General features: G+C 29.0%; 3 protein-coding genes and 2 pseudogenes across 11 annotated transcripts; 3 read left to right on the top strand and 2 right to left on the bottom strand.

Annotated features, from left to right (window-relative positions):
* Window positions 1-1,639: 1,639 nt before the first annotated feature.
* On the top strand, window positions 1,640-2,898 carry LOC148937347 (putative ATP-dependent RNA helicase spindle-E; annotated as a pseudogene). Its single transcript, XR_016138412.1, has 3 exons — window positions 1,640-1,696; window positions 1,791-2,089; window positions 2,184-2,898. The product of XR_016138412.1 is annotated as a putative ATP-dependent RNA helicase spindle-E (transcript).
* A 396-nt stretch (window positions 2,899-3,294) lies between these two features.
* On the top strand, window positions 3,295-4,701 carry LOC148937348 (putative ATP-dependent RNA helicase spindle-E; annotated as a pseudogene). Its single transcript, XR_016138413.1, has 2 exons — window positions 3,295-3,457; window positions 3,542-4,701. The product of XR_016138413.1 is annotated as a putative ATP-dependent RNA helicase spindle-E (transcript).
* A 1,477-nt stretch (window positions 4,702-6,178) lies between these two features.
* Bsg25D (blastoderm-specific gene 25D) lies at window positions 6,179-12,155 on the bottom strand. 4 transcript variants are annotated; one of them, XM_089072821.1, is made up of 5 exons: window positions 11,840-12,155; window positions 8,514-11,012; window positions 7,714-8,401; window positions 7,386-7,486; window positions 6,179-6,912 (listed from the first exon to the last, which is right to left on the bottom strand). In XM_089072821.1, exons 2-5 carry the CDS (start codon window positions 10,953-10,955, stop codon window positions 6,775-6,777), a joined length of 3,369 nt encoding a protein of 1,122 aa, XP_088928947.1. In that variant the 5' UTR covers window positions 10,956-11,012; window positions 11,840-12,155; the 3' UTR covers window positions 6,179-6,774. The 4 variants fall into 4 exon arrangements, with proteins under 4 accessions (XP_088928947.1, XP_011633489.2, XP_011633490.2 ...); XM_011635187.3 differs by having other exon boundaries at window positions 11,712-12,155; XM_011635188.3 differs by having other exon boundaries at window positions 11,488-12,155.
* A 1,490-nt stretch (window positions 12,156-13,645) lies between these two features.
* Window positions 13,646-16,781, bottom strand: LOC105424778 (asparagine synthetase domain-containing protein 1). Of its 2 annotated transcripts, none has more exons than XM_011635191.3 (5): window positions 16,460-16,779; window positions 15,972-16,172; window positions 14,766-15,695; window positions 14,245-14,657; window positions 13,646-14,160 (listed from the first exon to the last, which is right to left on the bottom strand). In XM_011635191.3, exons 1-5 carry the CDS (start codon window positions 16,517-16,519, stop codon window positions 13,986-13,988), a joined length of 1,779 nt encoding a protein of 592 aa, XP_011633493.2. In that variant the 5' UTR covers window positions 16,520-16,779; the 3' UTR covers window positions 13,646-13,985. The 2 variants fall into 2 exon arrangements, with proteins under 2 accessions (XP_011633493.2, XP_088928948.1); XM_089072822.1 differs by having other exon boundaries at window positions 14,023-14,160; window positions 14,232-14,657; window positions 16,460-16,781.
* A 1,633-nt stretch (window positions 16,782-18,414) lies between these two features.
* On the top strand, window positions 18,415-24,342 carry Not10 (CCR4-NOT transcription complex subunit 10). 3 transcript variants are annotated; one of them, XM_089073231.1, is made up of 12 exons: window positions 18,415-18,595; window positions 18,785-19,359; window positions 19,617-19,939; window positions 20,475-20,581; window positions 21,136-21,287; window positions 21,608-21,807; window positions 21,978-22,263; window positions 22,334-22,681; window positions 22,909-23,018; window positions 23,135-23,213; window positions 23,518-23,607; window positions 24,045-24,342. In XM_089073231.1, exons 2-11 carry the CDS (start codon window positions 18,954-18,956, stop codon window positions 23,571-23,573), a joined length of 2,067 nt encoding a protein of 688 aa, XP_088929357.1. In that variant the 5' UTR covers window positions 18,415-18,595; window positions 18,785-18,953; the 3' UTR covers window positions 23,574-23,607; window positions 24,045-24,342. The 3 variants fall into 3 exon arrangements, with proteins under 3 accessions (XP_088929357.1, XP_088929359.1, XP_088929356.1); XM_089073233.1 differs by having other exon boundaries at window positions 18,868-19,359; XM_089073230.1 differs by having other exon boundaries at window positions 18,415-19,359; window positions 23,518-23,604.
* The last annotated feature ends 36 nt before the right edge of the window (window positions 24,343-24,378 follow it).

The following is a 24,378-nucleotide window of genomic DNA, read 5'->3' on the forward strand; positions in this document are numbered from 1 at the left end:
TAACCTAACCTAACCTAACCTAACCTAACCTAACCTAACCTAACCTAACCTAACCTAACCTAACCTAACCTAACCTAACCTAACCTAACCTAACCTAACCTAACCTAACCTAACCTAACCTAACCTAACCTAACCTAACCTAACCTAACCTAACCTAACCTAACCTAACCTAACCTAACCTAACCTAACCTAACCTAACCTAACCTAACCTAACCTAACCTAACCTAACCTAACCTAACCTAACCTAACCATCTCGACCTAACCTTTCATAAATTTGGTTAGGACAAGTCCATTAGGTTACCCAAAACACAACCAAGCAAAAAAAAAAAAAAAAAAAAAAGAAAGGAAGGATGAAAGAAATTCAAATTTACATATTTTAAATTAAAATTTTGTATATTTATATATTTAATGTTTTAAATATTAATTTTTAAATTTTTAAATCTAATATTTATATTTTCAAATTTAAAATTCAAAAATTTTTTATTAATTGTTAATTTTAATTTTAATTATTTAAAATTTTTAATTTCTAGTTTGAATTTAAATTTAAATACTTAATTAATTTTTAAATTTAAATTTTAATTTTAAATTCAGATTTTTAAATTTTGTAATCCACAAATTTTTATAATTCCATAATTCTAAAAATTCTAAATTTAAATTTTAGTTAATATTTTAAATCTTAAATATTAATTAAAATTTATATTTTATTTTAAATTTATAATTTTAATTTAAATTTTAATTTTAGAAATAAAATTTTAAATATTACATATTTAATATTATTACATATTTAAATTAAAAAAAAAAAAAAAAAAAAAAAAAAAAAAAAAAAAAAAAAATTTTAATTCCGCAATATAAAATATTAATTTTATTTTAAGTTATTCATTTTATATATTATTTTTAGTTATTTTATTAATATTTCATATTTTTAAATTATAATTTTTAATTTATAATTTTAATAACTAATATAATATTACGCGAATCAATCTTTCATGTTTTTTTTTTGTTTTGCAAAAGTTTTTTTTATTTCTAGCGAAACCGTGTCGATTAAGCTTAATTTTATCACACTTAGAGGAAACAAGGCTATTCTAAATATGTCTAAATCAAAACAAAATTTATAATTAATCATTTTCATGTATATTTAAAAAAAAAAAAAAAAAAAAAAAAAAAAAAGAACATTGCGTGGAGCATTCGAAACGCATGCACATGTAAACACGGCAAAACTCTTGTCGATACATTTCGTCGATATGACAGGTTTCCTAACCCTAAATGATGTAAACTTTAATGATTAATTTCGTTTTGCAAGGTAGAGCGATGCTTTTTTCTGCCAGATTCTTTCGTTTTAGACGCAAAGACACGTCGAAATCTTTTTATCAAAATCGAAAGTAGGTGGATTTAAACTGGACATTTACCAACATTCTTATACGTAAACATATAATTACTTAGCAAAGAGTTAAGAATTTACTATTGCGTTGTCCAATTTTTTTTTTTTTTCTTTTATCTCTATTACAAAGTTGTATGTGGAATATATTTATTAATAGTAAAACATTTTACATTTAGAAAGCTGTATGAAACAAATTGAAAATTGTGGCTTCCTCAAATGAGAGAAATAATAACTTTAAGGCTACACAAATCATGAAAAAAAAAAAAAAAAACGTTTTTAAAAAATTATACAGAGACAGAAGCCGAGGAGTATTTCAGAGTAAAATAGTTTCTTATTTAATCACATAATATATATGAAAAAAAAAAAAAAAAAAAAAAAGGATTCTTTTATATTAAATTTGTTTTTTTCTTAGTATATGAATAGTAAAGATGGAAATATAGAAAAATTAAATATGACATCCCCAGGATTAGAAAATGATCTACGGAAACTTTAGAAGATCTGGCTAAAATCTATCGAGAGTGCAATTTTACTTATAATCCAAAATTTAATGATTTATCTATCTTAACCGTGAAAGAAACAAGATACTGTCTATAATCAAGATAAATTCTGTACTCATTACTCTGGGAACAACCAGCTGTGAAAAAATGGCTCAGATTCCATGATACATTCTTAATACTTATATGAAGAAAAGGCTTAACTGTGATATTATAGGTATATTTTTATCAAATTTTTTTATTTTTGTATTATTATTAAATCGTGAGAAAAGTAATATGTAGATTATACAAGAATTATAATATTAATATAGTTACGCAACCAAGACAAATTGCTGAGATAAGTGTTGCCAAAAGAGTCAGCCAAAAAGGAAATTGGGACCTTGGTAGAATTCTATTCCAACATATAATTGAGCATTAACATATGTCGAATTATACGCACATTATATTAGATGAAATTCATTAACTAGACAAAAATTTTGAAAATTTTGATTTTCTATTATTTGTTGTTAAAAGATTATTACAAATATATTCTAAACAAGTGAAAGTTATTCTCATGTCGGTAATAATTGATGTGACAGAATTTGCAAAATACTTTTCAAATGAATTAGCAGAATCGAAATTCCCGAATTATCAAAATTCCTGAAAAGAAAAATTTTTTTAAATTTGTACCTATTATCTGGTTGAGATAACAAATCTAGGGATTATAAGTACACATGAAAATAATTATTTCAAATTTTATAATTTCTGTTCATGTATGTATGTGTGTACATACACACACACACATACACTCACACACACACACACACACACACACACACACACACACATATATAAAATTTGCAAGTGTACAAATTTGTATCATGCGTAACGATAAATTTGTATGATGCGTAACGATAAATTTGTAAAAAGTATCTGCTGTGGAATGAAAAATCAGTCAATATATGATCAATTTTTGCTCGCTTATTATCGATGCTTTAGATAAAATTGACATAAATGATAATGCAGGAGATTGAAATTCATTTCAAAGACGTGCTGTTCATGTATTTTTATCAGGACTTTATGAAATTGAAGAGTTATATAATTACTTGACATTGACTTGTTGCAAAGATAAATTATGAGATCTAGTGATTTTACATTCATTGATTTCTGTGTGTGATGACGGACAGTTACGTGTTTTTTCACTAACCATTGGAAGATTATAGTTACGTTATACTTTCTACAAATATTGCTGAAAGCATTATTACTATGCCGAGTGTAAAATATGATATACAATTTTTATATAAATTATACGTTTAATTCATATGAAAAGGGAAAAAAATCGTTTAATTGTGAAAAGAAATATTAAAAATATTTAAAAATAATGATTATCGAAAAGGGGAAAAAAAAAAAAAAAAAAAAAAAAAAAAGTAATTTGATACATAATTTCCAATAATAGACTTTTGCCTTGTGAAACAACTGATCGAGAATCCCATCACGCGATATCAAACTTTAAAATTTTGTTGAGCGAGTAAAGCAAATTGTATACAACGAGCGGGTCGTATAATAGATGATAGAGTGTACAGATTAGTAAAAAGCATTTTATGATGTAAGTAATTAAAATACTTAGAAATCATATTTTGTGTTTGTCATGTGCAATAATCTCTTAATTATTTTCCTATAAAATTTACAGAATATTTTGGATGATGAAAGTATATGTTTCGCGAAAATGCTTCGCGTTTCGCTCGCTAATGTTATTCTTCGTATTAAAGTTCTTGATATCGATGAGCCACATGTACTTCTTTCGCAGTCCCTTGATCCATCAGTTTTTCTAATTTGACAAACGATATTCTAATCTTAAAAGAAGTCGGGCCTTTGATAGATGAGGACGATTCTTACCTATCTTTCGATGGAAAATTAATTGATCTTGACAAAGCGATGGCGCGTTTTCAGCTCGATATTCGAATTTTGAAATTTATCATGTTGGGCCACGTTTTTGGAATGTTATAAGATACTATTATTATGGGAGCTAGTATATCTGTTAACGTTTTTATTCTTGAGAGATGCCATTCTACTGTTTCTTCATATACTACACGGAAAAAAAAAAAAATGGATTCGTTCCAACGGTGACTGCATCGTTACTTTAAACGTTTATAAAATATGGCAGAATGAAAAGGCAAACTGTCAATTAAACACTCATCAAGCCGAGAGATAATGGACCTAAAGAAATGGGGGAGAATTCTCTGTTTAAGAACTCTTCGTGAATTGGATGCTCTAGCGAATAAAGTCACTAATTGATTATTCTATTTGGGAATTAAAAAGAATACTGAAGTAAACAAAGTCATCTAGGAAGGTCTATTTAATTTTTAAATTAATTTTTTAAATTTACTTTTGTGATTGTATTATTACTTTTTAATTTAATTATTTTTGATTAGTTTTTAATCATGTGTGTATGTATCATGTGTGTATATATTATCCTTAAACATTTGTCTTCTGGTATTTTGCAATTATATTTTATGTATAATTTGTCATGCAATATGTCTTACATTAGATTGTTTTCTATCATCAAAATCTATCTTCCAATAATTTTATAGTTAGATTATAATTATAATTTTTGTTATTATTTTTTATTTCTCTTATCGTTATTTCGTCATATTGTTATTTTATCATTATAATAATAGAATAATAACTTTGATAACCAATTTTTATCAACTTTACAAACTTTAAACTTACAAATAAATAAATTGCATAATTGGATAAATATCGGAATGCAATTGGACGATAACTATAATCATGATGATATTATAATTTGTCACTTTTATTAACATTAAGTTGAAAATTAAAATACTATAATCACATTCCATTATTCTGAAATTTTCCCTTCATCTTTAAATTTTTTCTAATGGTATAGTCTTTCTGATATGTATATATATAAAAAATTTTTTAGTTTTTCTTTGTTTTACTTTATACATATATGAGTGAAAAATTAATTTCTCTAGAATAAAAAAAAAAGTGTCTATGGAGACACTCTATTGTACTTGTTACAAAACAAATCAGGTTTTTTTTTGCTTATAATAATGTATATGATAATTGTAGTATTATGGACCCATAAAAATGTCATGCTATTTTTTTATTTACATTTGTTATTTTTATATTCATGGTGGTTATTTTTATACTTCAAATAACACAAGATTTGACATTTATTATATGAAGGAAAAATGTTGTAATTTTCAAGAATATAAAAAGATTGAAATAACATTTTAAGTGACAACATTTGAAGATTGCATGTCAATTTTTGTACAAAAATTTATATGTCAGGAAAGTATCAAAATAATAATTAAAATTCTCAAAATTTTTCCAAATTTTCAAGATTATTTATGTTTAATACGTAATTTATAGAAGTATAGACGATTGAAAATTTAATATGAATAAAATTACGTATGATCGGTAATAAAGTTACATAAAGTGTTATCGATCATCGATATTTAGGAAAAATTTAAATTCTCGAAGATTAAAATATTAGAAGAATAAAATTGAACAAAGACAGTAATTTTTGCTTTATTATTGTTATTTTGTTATCTACATTATGTAAACATATATAAACACAAGATATGAAATACATAGGTTTACATACATACGAAGATTTGATTAGATTATATTAAGTTGTATATTTGCGCGATTAAAAATTGTGTGAAAAACATACATTATATGAGAAGCAAAAGACATGTATATCCAATAATTTTATGAGAGACATTTTTAAGAATAACTAGAGAGAAACTAGAGGAACTTATGATGTAAGAGTATTATCAGAGAGAAGCCTGAGTGGTCATGGACACGTTTTAGCTGTACCCTTATTCGCGTAGGTAATGTGCACGTTTTTGTAGTTCTCTTCCGTGTTAGACGCAAGAGTGATAAAAAAAAAGGACAGTCGTGTTCATATCGCCTCTCTTCATCTAGCTCTTGCGTCTAGTACGAAAGAAAACCGCAAAAACGTGCATATTATTTACGCGAATAAGGGTATAGCTAAAACGCGTCCGTGACCACTCTCTCAGGCTTTTCTCTCAGGATAGCACACACCAGAATGAGATTTTTATCGGCAGTGTCAAAAAATGGAACTCGCTATTTAGTTCGAACATGCAAAACGGAACTTGGAGCGCTAGTGTACAGAGTGTCGACGGTCCCACGAAAAAAAAAAAAAAAAAAAAAAAAAAAAAATCTAACTGGCCTCTCTCAGGCTTTTCTCAGGTGAAAGCAACGGCATTTTCTTGCGCAGTTTGTCAAATTTGGAACAATGTTAATGCGAAGGAAAATACAAATTATAATACAAATATTCCGATAACTGCTAGTCATTTATGAGCATTATAATATAGGCATAAAATATATTCTTTACATTTATGCGCAATATGTGCACGCGATGCACACATTCCGATTTTAATTGTATACATATATGCTTAAATTTGCATATATATTGCTTCGTGTATATTGCTTCTCATGTATCCATTTGTAAGATGGAATCACAGAGAATCATTGTGCTGCTATAATTAACGAGAAAAATAAATCACCTAAATTAACTTCGTTTACATTCTTTTACATTAAAATACAACCCTTTCTAGATCATAGATTAACCATTAATTCTGATATATTGATATACATTAAAGCTAAGTCTCTTACTTTCAAGTAAAATTAAAAACTGAAGGCACCCACACACTACACTATACTCTATATTTTCTAACTGTCGCATCCCTGAGTCACATCGCAGTCTTCTACACACTTTCCTTCTCTTCTCTCCCTCTCACTCATTTTATTTTATATCTTTAATTTTACATAACCTTACATAAAATAAATAATCTAAATAAAATAATTATTTAGTACATACAAAATGGCATTAATTTATTACAGATTATAAATAACAACTATTTGTTGGTATCACATTGAAGTCGATCCTACATCAAGACCTCTTAAGATGAGACATCGTTCTTGCAAGCGCTTCATATGTGACGTTAAATATGCATTTTCTATATACAAATCCTTCACCAAGACGTCAGCATTGGCTAATTTATTTGCCTATTAAGATAAATCACAAATAATAGAAACGATAAATTTTTATTTCATTAGGCGGTTAAAACTTTATTTTCAAAGCTTAGCAAGCTTCAACTTTGATTAACTATTTTCTAAGATTTCACGATTAATATACGTTTCCCTGAAACAGCTTATGCTAATTTTAGAAAGATGATTCATCTCTATACATATACGACAATATCTTTCATTTATACATTATCCTATTATAAAATGTTCCAGCAAACATAAATTTACATGTGATATAAATATAACATACACATTATATAACAGTTACATTGTTGAATGGAAAATTACAACTAACATTTATATTAGATGTAACCTAGTGTTTGCTGGAGTGTAACTATACAACATGTTTTTGTACTCTCTTATTACAATTTTGTAATTAGTGTGATGAAAATTGTTTAAAAAAGTTTAACGATATTGATAAATTATTGTATAACACGTTGAACATTCGTTACCTGATCGATAGTCGTTTCAATTTGTATCCTAAGTCTTTCTTGAGTATTACGAATAAGGCACTGTAATTCACATACTTCTGTCTGATGCTGCATCATAATACCTATAATTAAAAAAAAAAAAAAAAAAAAAATAGATTACAATCTAATCTTATTTTTAAATTTAAAAGATCTAAAGCAGCAGTTTTACATAAAGCAAAATATAAACATGTTTTTCATTACTTTGTTGTAAATGAAATCGGTTAAAGCTTAAAATTTATTAAGTAAAATGAACCTTAAACGTTTTGTTAAATAAAACAAAAAAAAATTATTAAGTGAAAAGAACACTCACGCTGCAATAGTTTCTCGATGTACTGCCGTTGTTGTTTAATGTAACGTTGTAAATGTCGTTTCTTACGTTCTTGTGTGTAAAGTTTCATTTTTAAGTTTTGCAAAATATTTATATTGACGCAACCTATTTGCTGTTGAGCATTGTTCTGTGAGCACATACAACTAGTTTCTTTAATTTCGTCATGTATCGTTTTCAATTCCGAGTCGCACTTATCTTCCTCTCTCGTCGCTAACATATTTTTAGCTTCAATTAAGCTATTCTGATCTTTTATCCTGTAATCTTTATTTATACCTTTGATTCCTTTCACAGAATACTCGCTATGAGTATTGTAGAAATTATGATCATCGATATGATCTTCTTGTTTCAAAAGTCTATTAAGATCATTGGATAATGGAAATTCCATCGAAATGTGGCACGTTTGATTATTCGTGCCACATAAATCCATGTTTACAGATATTTCATTTGTTGATGGAATACTAGACATACTGGAAGATTTGCAATGCGAGGAATCCGTGGAAAGTGTTGTTGAGAACATTTCGTCCGGAACTTGCACGCAAGAATCATTCGTAACTGGCTGTCCCATCAGTTTTAATTTTTCACGAAGATCTCTAATTTCTAGATTTTTCTGAGAGATATCGTTTTCAGTTTTAATCTTCCATTTTTCGAATTCTTCCTCGAGGTCTATGTACTGAGACATTAAAGATACAAAACAAGTTATGTAAGATAAAGATTTATATCGATAAAATAATATAATGCGATATATTTGACTATTGAAAACAAAACGTAGATATTTATCTTACCTGTTGTTCTAAATTAAACTTTTCCTCTATAGGAGATAATCGTCCATTATTTTTCGATTTATCCGAAGGACTAATCAATTCTTCATATTCGGTTATTTTATTAATAAGCTCGGCAAGTTTGTCATCACTTATTTTTTGTTCTTGTTCAAAGAGCAATCTCTCCTCTTCCAATTTAGCGGCCCAATAATCTTCGCACTCTTCGTATTCCGTTTTTAATAAATCTAAACTTCGTTCGAGTTCTTGACAACGTTCGTTCAATTGTTTCCTCTCAATGTCTAATAATTCTACGTTCGTTGTCACGATCTTTGCAACACTCTCAACTTCGGTAACATTTAAAAAATTGTTTCTCTCCTTGTTAGATTTGCATTGATCCATAAGATGCTCTTCTTTACGTGGTGGATAATCTCTAAGACTTGTTATCTTTTGCGTTATATTTTTTGAATCTTGACTAGTGAGATCATTCAAATTTTCCGTGCTACTTGACATTGTTGTACGCTTCACGGAAAGAGGCTTCGATATTTTTGAAATGACCAAATCTCGTAAAGACTCGTTAGCTCGTTCCTCACATTCCATTTCAAGCTCAGACGCTATACTTTTCCCGAAATCTCGTGCGGGACAATGTAATGTAAAATTAGATCGCAGCTCAGTGATTAATCTCGATAAATCATCTCTGAAGACACATTCTGGTAGACATTTTGCACTTGTCGATAATATCTTTTCCAAATCTTTTATAATCGTGTCTCTGAGTCTTTTGTATTCCATTGTGTCAGAATTAGATATATCGATCTGTTCTTTGTCGGTATCAAAGTCAAACGTGACCTTCTCATTAATTTGTCCATCGGTTTTAAATTCTTGCGTCGCGTGTTCTTTATCTCGGCTTTCATCTATCTGTAAATCATATGCTAGAGATGAGGATGTCTCGTATTTCATATCTTTACCGTGACATTTTAAATCTTCCAATTCCGCGCAGAGTTCGTCATTTTGATCTCGCAGAAATGTCACTTCGGATTGCAGCTGTTTAATGCGATCGACAAAGAAATTGACTTGCTCTTGTTGTTTCGCTTCTATGCTTTGTATCTCGTCATGCTCCGCATCTAATATCTTTATCTGCGTTAGCAAATCATTGTTGGATTGCCGTAACTTTTCAATCTGACTAAGAAGAATTTTATTCTCCGCTTCGAGTATTTGATTCTCTTGCAAAATATTTACAACTTTATTTTTCATCTCGTGATTCTCTTTCTGTAGCATCTGTAACTGATTGTCTTTTGATTTAAGAGCCGTAGCGTTCATCTCCCGTTCGATATTAAGCTGATCGGAAAATTCTTTCGTGATTTCAACGTAACGCTGTTCGTTCTGTCTTTGTAAATCTTTCTTTGTCTTTTCTAATTGAACGTGATATTCATCGATCTCTTGCGCCAATAAGTTTGCTCTTTCATTAGCCTCCAACATATCGAACCGCATCTTCTCTCTTTCCACTTTCATGTTGTCTATTATAGCAATTAGATTGCGTTGTTCATCTTGATGAGCGATCATCATTTCTCGTAATAAAGTAATATGAGTTTGAATAGTACTATTATGTAATGATTCATTCAAACTTTTAAGTTCGTCACATATGATATTTGTTATTTCTGCGAGGCTTGTATCCAAAGCATCATGATCTCTGTGATCGGATGATACCATAGTTACGTTAGAAACTCCAGCGATCTTTTCTTCTGCATCAGAGTCTCTACTAGTCTGCCGTAGATTAATTTTATGAGATACACATGTATTAAAATTTAATGTGCTTACATCGTAGTTTACAACACTGTTACAAGATGCATTATCCTCTTGCAGAACCTTTATATTTTTCCTCTTTTGAAATATAATCACAAATTCATCGAAGCTTATCAATCCATCGCAATTATGATCGAGTCTTTCAAAGATAGATTCTGTTATTTGCTTCGGAAGCTCTGGAATCTCTAAACAACTTGATATAAATTGCATTGTTACAGGATCTGTATTTTCTCTTAAATAAACTTTAATTTTCTCCCATAAGCGTATCAATTTAGTTTCATCTGTTGTGACATTAGCTTTCATATCTGGAAAATTAGTCCTCGAAGCACTATCGGCCAATAGCGACAAAGTTTGATTCTTCTCAATATCAAAATTACATGTATTTAAACTATGGTATTGTACAATATGCTGTTTATCAGTTATGAATCCTTGAAATTTTTTCAGAAAGAGTAATAAGCCATCTCGAAATTCTTGAAAGGATATCGTTTGTTTATTTGGATGATGTTTGCAAATGCATAATTTTAATTCTTCGATCAATCCATCGAGTTGTAACTTGTTGCAAACAGAGAAGAGATCATCTTCGTCAAGTTCATCCTTCCCTCTTGTTAAACAGCTCTCAAATACTGCAAAAAGCTGTTGTTCATAAAGATCATTGCTATGTTCAGCCATGTCTTTCTTTCATGATTTCCCAATTAATTGATCCCAATACTAATTTCCATAATATATCTGCAAAGCGTAATAATAATTCATTATTGTATTACAAAGTAATAATATATTCCATGTTATACTATATCTAAAAGGTATATTAAAATATACAGCTTTTAACTACTTTTTTGATAAACTTCTTAATAAAAATAATAATAGTAATAATTTTCAAAAAAAAAATAGAAAAAAATAGAACTTAATAAAAAATTGTTGCATATATACAAACATACACATAGAATATAAAAAGCAAACATTTATCTTTTATATCAAATATCTTTGAAGAATGCGATTTATGCATATATTCTCTTCTTCCTTATATATACAGTGTAATCTCAATAGTGGATCTTATTAACTCCATTATGTTAAATTAACATCCTATTTGGTTGTGACAAATGACAATAAAAAAAAAAAAAAAAAACATTCGTTTCTCAATCTTCTTGTTTTTTTGAGATCAAAGAATCAACAACAATAAAAAAACAAACAAAAATCTCATTACATTACTCTGCTACATTTAGCAGCACAGAGAGATGAGATGTATGCGCACAAAATTTATATGTCACAAAGGTTAATCGTAAATGTGTTATCATAAGACCTGTTCTTTTTAATTGTACTTCTTGCACTATTCTTCTATTCTCTTTTTTCTTCTATGTAGGAGAGAAAAGGAAGGAACGGTGCAAGACGTTCAGCTAAAAGGAACAGACTTGTTTTTTTTTTTTTTACCCCTGCACTGGACTCAACTAAGCCGCATTAAAACTTTTTATCTTGCTTTTATTAAATTTCAAATATATCTATTTCATTTTAAGTACAACAAATGTATGTACACAGTATATATAGTATATATAACGCACAGTATATATAACGCAACTCTCTGTCGGCACCTTTGATGTCAGTGTTGGCCAAAATAGAATGCACATGAAATAAGTAAGTTAACTCCTATCGCCATCTGAACTTCCTTCTCGTTTTATCCTCTTTGTTGTTCTCTTTCTAACTCATTAATATATTAAAAATAATTTATATTTAAAAGATTAAAAAATATGATTTAGAAATATGCTATTAATAATGCATTAAAAAATAAGGAATGAATATAAAAGTCAGGAAAGAGGTGAAATATAAAATATGTAAATGTAAATGTAACGATATGTTAATGTAATTTAAAAATATAAATATTATACTATAAAAATATGATGTATGTGTGTGTGTGTGTGTGTGTGTGTGTGTGTGTGTGTGTGTGTGTGTGTGTGTGTGTGTGTGTGTGTGTGTGTATGTGTTACATAATGTAAAAACAAAAAAAAGAAAAGTAACTAAATGTAATTATTGTGTATATAAATATTATGTGTTACAATAATTTTATGTATTATAATAATAAATATGCAAAAATTTATATAAAGATACTCAAACGTGAAAATAATAAAAGTAAATATTTTATTAAGAGATAAAATAAAGATACACTTTTCTAAATATAAAATATAATTATATTTTTTTACAATACAATAAGAAATATAATTTTATTTAAATTTTTTATATAAATATTATATAAAATAAAAAAAAATGTTATACTTAAATATTAATTATGCATTTAATGAAATCGATGTTGAATGTGACTTAAATATCAAAATATTAAGACATAAATATTACAAATATTATTATAAATATTTAGACATTTAAACGAATTTAAATTTTGTTAGAAAGAGAAAGAATAAAGAAAGAAGTGAGAAAGAAGATTAGATGGCATTACTTATTTCACGCATGCGCACTCCGTTTTGGCCAATATAAAATTAGGAGAATTGCGCTCATAGACATAGTATAGATAGACCGAGCATGCTATATACCAAGGCAAAGGGTGACATGTGATCTCTGTCATAGACACAGTCTCCACTTAATGTTTCCCCCATCTTCTTCTATTAAAGAGAGAGAGAGAAAAATTCAGGTGTTTCTTCTCACTCGCACATGTCGCCCATTGCCCCTTAGGATGCCATCCCATGGAGCGCATATCGCGGATTGCACGTATCGAAAATCTGACCAATCGCGAACTTTACAATAATGGCGGAACGGCCGAGTATTGAAAATAACAGAACGTCCGCTAAATAAGAAGCTTCATTGGCTGCTTATCTTAAGGAAAGTTGCGAGTTCCCTTGAAGCAGAAACTATAACCTTATTATATAGTAGAAAATGCAGTAATTATTTAGAATACCCCCATCACTTCTGATTTTGATAAAATTGGGCTCGATCGACGCGGTTTCGCTCAAAATAAAAGAATCTGGCAGAAAAACGTGACGGTCTGCCTCGTAAACTGAGATATTAATTGTTAAAGTTATTCAGGAAAACTCGTCATATCGACGAAACGTATTGACACAGGCATGTGCCGTGGCCACATGCGCTTCGCACAATAAAGCGGTTTTTTTTTTTTTTTTTTAATCTGTGGGATTAGATAATTATAAATTTTGTTTTAAAACAAGGTCTATAATTGTTCGATTCCACGATTATGGCGACTTTCGCCATAAAGTGAGTTTCCACAAGGGTTTTGCGATAGAGAGGATTTCGACGGTGGTTAGCGTGCTGTAAGGAATTTTACAACCAGAGGCTGCTTTTTTTTGCTACTTTACATTCATATCTTTGCTGATTGATAATTGATAAGAAACTTTTGTATACTTAAATTTTACACGCGATAAATTTTTAATAATTTAAATACAAAAAATACAAAATTGGAATATAACATCTGATAGTTTATCTGCCATAAGTATGACAACATTAAGATATACAGTAACGCAATTGGATGTTAATTAGTTTAGTTACATTTCACATATTGCACGCATACTGCATATAAAAAGCCATATAATAGAGTGTACGTATGCTTGCAGTATCATTAAAAGAATTATTGGACAACAAGAACAAAATCTAATTACAATAGCAAGAAAAATGGTAACTTTTTTATAATTAAAATAACTGCAATAGTACATTAATGATAGTTGCATCAATAACATATTACTTACTTGCTTATAATCTATTTGAGACACTATTAGCATTTTCTTTACCATTTGCAATTCGTGAACCAAATTGGAAAGCTCTTTTAGGAAAGTTAGCCGTGCATTGAAAACCAATCTTACATGCTAACAAACGTAACAATAATTTATCTCCCAATCCACTTGGCATTTTTTCAGTCGGATAGCATCTACCAATGATTTTATGTATTTATTTACTTTAATTACCTATTAATTAATTTAGCTATAAATCGTTTGTTACTTTTTAAATTTACCTCTCCCATGGTTTTATATTCTGCACGTATTTTACTAGATTTTCGTCCAAATACGGTAAACGGGATTGTTTCCCATGATCAGAAACAATTCGGTCATCCCGACCTAAATTTCTTTCGGAAATTCTGGCCAATTCGATATTTAATTCTTGCACCAGTGCGTCCCAACCTTTGTGTCTTAGTATAGTCCTGTGTCTCATGTATCCACCAAATAATTCATCTGCGCCTATGCCTAAGAGCAATATTCTACATGGTGACTCGTATGATTCGTTAACTGGATAGAGAACACCTTTTGCACGACTTGCAAACCACATAGCACAACCTAGACTCTCATCCAAAATTGTACATAATGGATGCAACAAATCACAAATTCGTGACGCACGATACAGTTGCAGTTCCACCTGTGTGATGTTACACTGAAATAAACATTATCATCAGAAAAAGTTTCATGATTTTTTTTTTCTTTTTTCTTTAAAAAATAGCAAATAAATTTGAGAAAAATATTTCAAATATAAATACTGTACTTCTATAAAATTCCATTTCCTACTGGGACAAATTCGTAACAATTCAGTATACGTTTGTCGACCCGTTTTTCTGTCCGGTACATCATATTTGTACATCGAAGTCGCCTTTTCGCTATGCATATGACTTGCGTTCTGACTTTTGCTCGTAGGTTTCTCAAATGCTACATTAATGAGATCGATACTTTCATCCTTTGGAACATATTTGTCTGCAATTGCTGTTAAAATTGCTGAATCTAGGCCACCAGAAAATAGTACACCAATTTTGGAATGAGTGCAAATAATACTTTCACCATTTAACACGATTTTTATGCAGTCCTTGCAATAATTTGGTTTCTTTTTTACTCTAACCTTCACAGATTGATGCAAAAGTTTTGTTAAACATTCAACTCTTTCATCTACTTCCCGATTTTTCAAAAGATATTGTAATATCTTGTTAAAATCTTCACTATATGGGATATTTTCTAAATATTCCACATCTTTCGGATCGGGATGCAAATGTAAATTCATTGGAGCAGACAAATGAGTATCCAATATAATCTCTTTAATGTCAATGTCTACATTTAAACTTGTTTCTAATACTTCAATAATATCTGTAAATCTTAAGTCGGGTTCTTTCCATGGATAACATGCTAAATTTATCTGTGAATTGTTTAAATTCATTGCAAAGATACCTATAGCTGGTACTTCTATAATTCCTTTTATTCTTTTATTTGCAACTGAAGCTAAAATCATTGAATTGGTTTTATTGTCTATTTTTAAAAGTAAACTGTGACGTCCGATAATATCTCGTCCAAAGTATAACATATTATTTGATCTTTTATAATACACCAAACTATAAGGGCCTTCAATTTTCCGAAGCACAGACGTAATATCTGTAGTCGATTGTAATTCATCCAATACAACATTTGTATCACAAACATCATCTTTTGCCTAAAACAAATATAATTATTGTAATTTTCACAATTGCAATCACAATTATTGAAATATATAGGCATAGATCTTTCTTAGCTATTTAAATTTCCATCACTTTAATCTAAGGAATAAATTTTATAATTTTAATAAAGTTTTATCCTATTTTCATTTTCATATACTTGAAAATATACTTGATTTCTCAAATATTCTGTATACTATGTAATCAATTTATATAATAATTAAATAATTAAATGACATTTATTCAAAGCATTAATTGACATAAAACGTATATACCAAACAACCCGAGAAAAGATCTCCATTCCAAAGTAACAAGTTATCATTAGTATCCAAACTTGGCTGCATCGTTACGCCTGCTCCTTGCATCCATAATACTGCAGCAGCAAAATGTCCATGCCAATTGTGATTTAATGATAAATGTTTCTCTATTAGATGATCAGGACCTCGTGCAGCTATCGCATCTTTGCAAATATTCCACTGAGATAGATGGAATTAATATATTGAAAAACTTAGCGTCATATAAATTATGTTAATTGTAACAAATATGAAGTAGTGATTTCTTTCATAGCTCAAATTAGATAGTTTGTTAAAAAAAAAGAAATGCACTATTCTTATCAATTTTTTCATTTTTTTTTTAGCATGTTTCATATATTTAAATGTATAGATATAAAAAAAATTGTGTCACTCTATTTCTACAAAATAAAACTTTAACAGAAATTTCTTTCTAAAGTTTGTGGAAAAACGTATTCTCACGACATTCGTACCTGCTCAAGAGATTCAGAATCATGTCCGGATTGATATATGGAACAAAATATTCCACACATTGCGATACCAATATCAGTACGATTATTATATTATAATCATATCATTGTTAATCCGCGATAACTTTTGATTAAATTTATCTCCACAATCAAATTGTTTACATCAATTGCATCATAGGCTGCGTTCAGCAGAGAAAACAGATCAGTGAGCGTTCAATGATTCTTTATTATGATTGATTTCTACATTTAGATTCAATGAAAATCTAGAGGCAAAAACCAATTATATTGAAAAATCACTGAACGCTCAGAGTGATTCCCCATGCAACGTAACTTGCGTAAGCGTAAACTGCGTCAACCAATCAAATTGTCTAAGAAGAGTCTAGATGGATTTGTATAGAGTAGCTGAGACAATTTGATTGGATTACACAGTTTACGCTCAAACAGTTTACGCTTATGCAAGTTAGGGTGCCGTCACATGCGGCGTAACTTGCGTAAGCGTAATCTGCGTATTCTAGTACTAAAACACGTTATGCCATTCTGAAAGCCTTCTTTCATATAGAGCGTATTTCGCGTAATTTCGAGAAATTAATACAATCAATTGCTTAAGATTTCTCTCTAACAGAAATGCTAAAATAATTTGTGATTAGTTTTTGTAATCTGCGTATTTGGAAAAATACACTTTATAGGGAAGCGAGCCTTTATGTCCGAGTATGGAATAAACAAGTCAAGTAGATGTGAACCTGTGAGAATGTATTCAGAAGTCATTATGGACTCTGACCTGTTGTTATTAATAATATGGAAGCGATGGCAAAAGTGAGAAGAAGATGAAACAATCTCAACAACAGAAAATTAGACGATATAATATTTTAAAATTGTTTGGAATATGGAAACTGATGGTATACCCATAGGAAAAAGCTCGTCATAGAATGTGGGTGCGTCCGATATTCGCAGAAAGATGAAGATTATTACAGGGTGACAGTGACAATCTAGTGACAAGTGACAGTGACAATCTAGTCAAAAAAATGGAAATTTGAAGATTACGAAATGTTCTACAATTGTAGAATGTACATAGAAATTTTTAATCAATTGTTAGATATTGTTGGGCATTGAAAAACATTATAAATTAATTAATATATATATATATATATTTATTATTAATTAATTTGATATGATGATTTAATTAATAATTATTATATTAATTAATTAATTTATCCTGATTTGATCTTTATTAATTTTGCTAAAAAGCTCCGATTATTCTGATTATTCACTATGTGTGTGTTTCTTCCATAAAAAAATTAGATTCAGCATAACAATAATAGCGTAAACAGCATAAAGTAACTAGTCGAAATCTGATGTCAAGTGAAACGATGTGATTGGTCGGCGCAAGTTATCCTTACGCAATTACGTCGCATATGACGACACTCTTAGGCTGGTGTTCTATGGCGCGGAAATCCACAGCGGAACGGAATGCGCAAACCAATCACAGCGAAAGAATCGAAAGGAAACTCGGTCATTCTATTCGTTCTTTTGCTGTGATTGATTCACGCGTTCCGTTCCGCTGTGGATTTCCGCGCCATGGGACACTAGCCTTACTCTGCATGGGAAACCAGCCTCACTGATCTGCTTTCTCTGCTGAATATAACCATTGGCTGCGTTCCGATATTCACTGCCTAAAGTACTGAAAATATATAGTTCAGGTCACGTATATTATAGATTTTCAGTACTTGCAGTGAATATCGGAACGCAGCGAATTGACGCAAAAATTGACGCAAAATAATAAAATTTGAACGATCAGTTTAATCACTTGATCTATTTTGATGCTGAAAATGAGCATCAAGTATTAGCATAAAAAGGCACCTTAATTCCGCGATAGAGTATTCAATGGCTGCGTTCAGCAGAGAAAGCAGATCAGTGAGCGCTCAGTGATTTTTCATATATATATATATATATATATGATTGGTCCTTGCCTTTAGATCTTCGTTGAATGTGAGTGAAAGAAATCAATCATAATAAAGAATCACTGAATGCTCACTGATCTGCTTTCTCTGCTGAACGCAGCCAATGGTTGCATTCCGATATTCACCGCCAGTACTAAAAATCTATAATATACGTTACCTGAACTATATATTTACAGGCAATGTAAGTACGAAAATATTTTCTTGAATAGAGAAAAAACATTTTTCTAGGGTTACTTTAAAAACAAGATTTCAAGCAAAAAAGAAAATAGCCTTAATTGAATTTTTATTACTATTACTTTATACTATTATAAATGGTGTTATAATTATAATTGCTTCGGTTATCTAGTAATAAACCTCTTCTCTATGAAAGGTACACACATAAGAAATGTGCATAGGTTAAAAGTTTTAGTTTAGAAATAAATAAAAATAAAGTCTACATTGTATATATTGTAGACATTGTAGACATGTATAAATTGAATCAGAAATATATTTAAAAAGTTCACAATTTTGTACTCGGGAAACCATATCGCTGCATCATTATGAGTGAAACTTCAGAAATACAAAGTAAAGACAATGCTTCTGTTATAACCGAGCAAGAACGCGAGTTGGCTCAAAATATACTGTCAGAATTTCAAAAAGGTTCTTACGCGTCATGTTTATCATATTTAAATAAGTTGGAGAGCCTTCGACCTACCGATCTTAAAGTTACACATAACAAAGTCGTGGTAGAATACTATAAAAGTGATTTGAAAAAAACTGAATTGACGCGAAAAAGTTTGAATGCTATATGTGGTCAAATATCAACGACTGATTCTAATGAGGCTATCGATGATGTCGAGAAATGCGTTATGAGATATAATCAAGCTGTTTTGTTGTATCATACTAAACAATATAATGCTGCACTTCAAATCATGACTAGGCTTTTTGCCTTCATCGAGCCAATGGGTATGTATGACGACAGTTTCATATAGTAATTTATAAAAATTAATTGTTATAGCAATCAATGATTAAATATGTGTATTTAACAATATGAGAAAAAGTAAATTGAGATATTTGTGATATATTGATAGGATATGCTTATCAAATTGCTTGTCAAATTGCTCAGTTAAATAACAATTTTTATTTGAGATATAGGAATCATATGATTATATATATATATATATATATATATATATATGTCTATTTTTCTTTCTTGCTTTTAGAAGAAACTTTGGCACATAAAGTTTGTCTGTTACTCATCGAGTTGTACATAGTAACGGAGCAGCCAGATGCTGCTCTATCAATATTAAATTACGTGGAAAGTCAGTTTATATCGACCGATAGTTCTAAAATATCATCTGTTGACAAAGATGGAGTAATAAAATCCATTAAGGAACAAAGAGAACAAAAGAAAGATGTTGGCGATACAGTAATAGATGCATTCAAGATTAAACTTTTAAAATATAAAGTTAGAATATATCTTCTGACTCATCAATTGAAACTCTGCAAAAAAGAATGGAAGACATTAGTTTCATTGGGCATAGTGGTAACATTACCTTTATAATCATATAACGTAAATAAAACTAATAAAAATTATAACAATATGCAAAATATAACGAGTTACTTCAAACTAATAATTACATTGATAAATTTTTAAATAAATTGGCACATTTTATTTAAAATTTATATTTGAAGTTCGATTTAGAATATTGTAATATTTTTAAAGATATAAATGATTTGTGTAATCTGAGAGATATTGTCACTGATAAATCTTGAATTGAGTTTGATCTTTATTGGACAAGGCAATTTTTAGAAATATGCCTAATTGTGTAATTTGTATATATGCATTGTGCGTATAGGCATGCGTGCGCATGCATGTGTGCATACAGTTTATATATATAAACTTATGTATACTTATAAGTATATATATATATATATATATATATATATATATCGCATGTCCGTGCATGTTATGTTTGTTTATTTTATTACAGATTTTGGAGTAGAATATTTTTTAATGTAATTTATTTAGATATACAATTTGGTACACCGTTTTCATAGAGCTATTTTAATATTTTCAGAATACATCGACGATCTTTTTGAAAGCCAATCTAGAATATTTACGAGGAAATAACGAAAAGGCAATACAATTTTTGAATTCTAAAATGAAAGAAAATTTAGATTTTAAGTATGTTGTATATGTTAACTACAAATTAAATTAATGCGTAAGGCAAAGACAAAAATCTATAGATATTCTTAATATTTATACAAATTGAAACGGTCTAATTTCATCTATCTTGGATATTTCTACTTCTTTAAACAATATGAAAGATACAATGTAGGAGAAAGAGAGAAAAAAAGAACTTTGTTATCAAAGAGAATATATAATAAGACATACATAATGGAAATGTGACAAAAGGAATATGTAAATTTATGTAAATGAAAAATCCAATACATTGATTTCTGTAGAAATAATTATATTTGTATATCTGTATATAATCCATCATTCTTTTTATCTTTATTTAAGAAGGCCTGTATATGTTGTATATATAGTCTGTTCAAATTTATACATTTACCTTATGCAATATCTCTCGCAGTGTATGATAGAATATAAAATTTTTCTTTTTATATAGAAATAACCTAATCTTTCTATATTGTTTAAAATAAGTGGAAACACATTTCAAGTATAGATAAAATTATTTTGTCTGATTCTAAAACACATTACGTAAATATGTGATTTAGATTGTGTGGCGAATCTTCTGCCGTTTTATTTTACAATAATATGGCATGTTTGCATCTTGCGATGGGTAAGCCGACTTTGGCTTCTTCTTGTCTTCAGAGAGCTTTGCGTGCAAATAAAAGTGCGTTGGAGAGCATGCAAGTCAAAGATACTGGTAATCCTTAAAATTATTTAATACAAATTAAACGTATTGCATTTGAATTCATTTTGATTTATATTTATTTTTTAAATATTTGAGAGATTTTTATATTGTTTCTGTTATATTTAAAAATTACGACTGTTTTAATGTTTTGTTTTCAAATATATTCATAAAGTATGAAAAGCAAAAAAGTATTTTATTAAAAAATTGCATCAAGATATCAGAATATAGATCAAAATTAAGGTCAAAATATGTTTATAGTAACAAACTGTCAATCATATTTTTAGCATATGTATATATGACATTAATGAAAAAAAAAAAAAAAACTTGTGCAGATCCCTTATCTTCTCAACCGTTATATACGCTCGGTGGTAATAAACATAATGAGCTAATGTACAGTTTAGGCGTAACATTGTTGTACGCTGGTAAAGCGTCGAAAGCCTTTGATTGCTTCACAGAAGTGGCACAGAGAGTACACAATAATCCTAAACTTTTGCTTAGAATGGCAGAATGTTGTATCTACAATCATAAATATGTAAGTTATAATTACGATATTGATATTCTATTTTTAAACAATAGCTTTTTCCTAGTTAACATTGGTATTTTGTAGATATTCTTCTAATTAATTTAATGAATATGTACAATGAAATCATATGTGATATTCAACAATCTTGTTAATGTGCAATCTTATTGCCTATTTTTCAGTCAAACGAAATCGATTTTGATATTTCAAAACGACGTAAAGATTTAGTGCAGAAAATTATAGGTTCTGGTATCCATAGAAAAATTATATTAGCCACATCTCTCTCAAAAGATGTTAGATATTATTCCGAAGGTCTATCCTATGCAATTCCACAGCCAACATTAGAATTTGGGTACTTGTGTCTAAAAAATGCACTACTTTTACTACCGAATAATAATGAGCCGAATGTACCTGTAACAACTATGGCGAATTCAGTACCATTATCATTAACGTCTGGTCACAATTTAGGTACAGATCGTACTTGTCACCTATGGTTAAATCTACGCACACGTGTACAAATTTTGTTTAATTATTTTAGGTATTCAACATGCAGCATTAATATCACGAGCTACAACTATTGAATCTTTTAATTTAAAAATTAGTATCTTGACTGCTAGCGCTTATGTTTCTTTATGTCTTGGAGATTATATACTTTCCTTGGAACATGCAAAAACTCTGTTGAGCTTTAATAAGTTACCCGGAGCATATAAAATGTTAGGGAATTTGTATGCCGCTGAAAGTTTGATATTTATGGACAAAATCAGTGAAGCACTCGAGTATCTCAAGCTAGAAAATCTTCAAGATTTAAATATATTTATATCTGTGCCAGAAGTACAGGAGAAGGATAAAGAAAAAGCGGATGAAGTCATGCTAAAGTCTATAAAAGGTACATTTAGAAAATTATATACAAGTTGTTTCGAAAAGGAAAGAAATTGTTAATTTCTTAATTTTTGAAATTAACATTCTGAAATTTTAAAGATATTTAAAAGATATTTTTTTCATCTTTTGCTTTTCATGACGTTTCACGTTTTCCTCGTTTACGTTATTTTTGAATCTTCTAAAAATATCTTTAATATCTCACGAAGATCAATTTCTCGTTACATTATATCGTAGCGTGGTATCCGACAACAGTTTCTACAGGCACTGCTGTGTTACGTTACAATTTGGCTGTGGCTTATGCTATACGTGGTGAATTGGACAAATCTGGAGAAATTTTAAAGCAAGTTAGTATATTTGTACAAATATTTACAGAATATGTTAGGAAGTGCAAGCAATCCAAATTAATTTACTTTTTTTTTATCAAATACTATTTCTGTTATAATTATGATTTTTATTTCAGATCTGGATATCAAAAGAACCAGACTGTGATATACCTATACAAGTGATAATGTTAGCTTTGTACATAGAACTACAATTAGGTAATATCTTTCTTCAGTAATATAAACATAAAATTTATCTAAAAAAACCAAAAACTAATACTTTTTATTTATTTATATTTCTTATATTTCGATTTACCATAATTGATATCCTCCATTTCTGAAAAATCATAAAATAAAAACTGCTTGTCTCTGTCGAATATTATGTGTAGGAAATGCATTGTATAAACATACACACACATACGCTCACACACACACACACACACACACACACACACACACACACACACACACACACACACACACACACACACATATATATATATATATATTATTTTAATTCCAGGTCATGCAGATATTTCAAAATCAATAATAAAACAACATTGTCCACAATATCGTTAGCGCAATCAGGATGTATCAAGATATATCAATTGTGGTGTATAAATATTTAAATACTTTAATTTTATGTTAAACTTTTTTATATTTTTTTCATATAATTGTATTTTCAAAAATACTTAAAAATAATTATAAAGAAAATAGTAGTTCATAACAGTTCAGAGAATTACTTCGTTTGGAGATGAATAGTTTATGAATTAACATGATTTCTAATTTCGAATATAATTTTATAGAAATACAGAAAATATATATGCGTGTACATTACGTGCGTGCATATGCATGCAATATAATTTTAATTGGTCAAATGTCATGTAATATATACATGTAATATATACATACATAATACATTATCCTATATCTTGTACCAGATAATTAAATAATATATTTTTGTTTTTTCATTTCATATCTAATTATACGATACGTTTTATATGTGCAATTTATCTCTCGTAAAATTACTAATATTAATTTCTTTTTCAGACACATGAAATTGTTTAAGAAGGAGCTGCATTTATTTTTAGTATAGCTACGTTATTATGAAAGCAACTTTTGTCTATCATTTGGTTTTTATACATCGTTTTTCTTCTTCGTTTTAATTCTTTTAAACGAAGAAACTCATGTGTGAATCTCTCATAAACGTTTTATTATTAATATTATTATTATTTTCCAAAATACAAGTGTTGTTCCATGGATCAAATAATATTGAGCTGATGCAAGAAATTAATTATTACTAAATTATGATTGAATATTCAATAAAGTCATAATGCGGGACTATTTAGGTGAGTTACATGCAAAATACAAATTTATGCAACAT

The sequence above is a fragment of the Pogonomyrmex barbatus genome, unplaced genomic scaffold, assembly GCF_055798465.1.
Source record: "Pogonomyrmex barbatus isolate J1 unplaced genomic scaffold, ASM5579846v1 scaffold14, whole genome shotgun sequence".
NCBI classification, from domain to species: Eukaryota; Metazoa; Arthropoda; class Insecta; order Hymenoptera; family Formicidae; genus Pogonomyrmex; species Pogonomyrmex barbatus.

Bases quoted from the DNA above. Each gene is read 5' to 3' on its own strand.
- Bsg25D (XM_089072821.1), bottom strand. From the start codon at position 10,955: ATGGCTGAACATAGCAATGATCTTTATGAACAACAGCTTTTTGCAGTA. The intron at 8,402-8,513 runs GTAAGATAAATA...TTAATGTCTCAG, and splicing joins AGTTTAATTTAGAACAACAG to TACATAGACCTCGAGGAAGA. The intron at 6,913-7,385 runs GTAACGAATGTT...TTATCTTAATAG, and splicing joins TTGAAACGACTATCGATCAG to GCAAATAAATTAGCCAATGC.
- LOC105424778 (XM_011635191.3), bottom strand. From the start codon at position 16,519: ATGTGTGGAATATTTTGTTCCATATATCAATCCGGACATGATTCTGAA. The intron at 15,696-15,971 runs GTATATACGTTT...TATTTGTTTTAG, and splicing joins ATCTTTTCTCGGGTTGTTTG to GCAAAAGATGATGTTTGTGA. The intron at 14,658-14,765 runs GTACAGTATTTA...TGTTTATTTCAG, and splicing joins GGAAATGGAATTTTATAGAA to TGTAACATCACACAGGTGGA.
- Not10 (XM_089073230.1), top strand. From the start codon at position 18,954: ATGAGTGAAACTTCAGAAATACAAAGTAAAGACAATGCTTCTGTTATA. The intron at 19,940-20,474 runs GTAACATTACCT...TAATATTTTCAG, and splicing joins TAGTTTCATTGGGCATAGTG to AATACATCGACGATCTTTTT. The intron at 22,682-22,908 runs GTACATTTAGAA...ATTATATCGTAG, and splicing joins CATGCTAAAGTCTATAAAAG to CGTGGTATCCGACAACAGTT.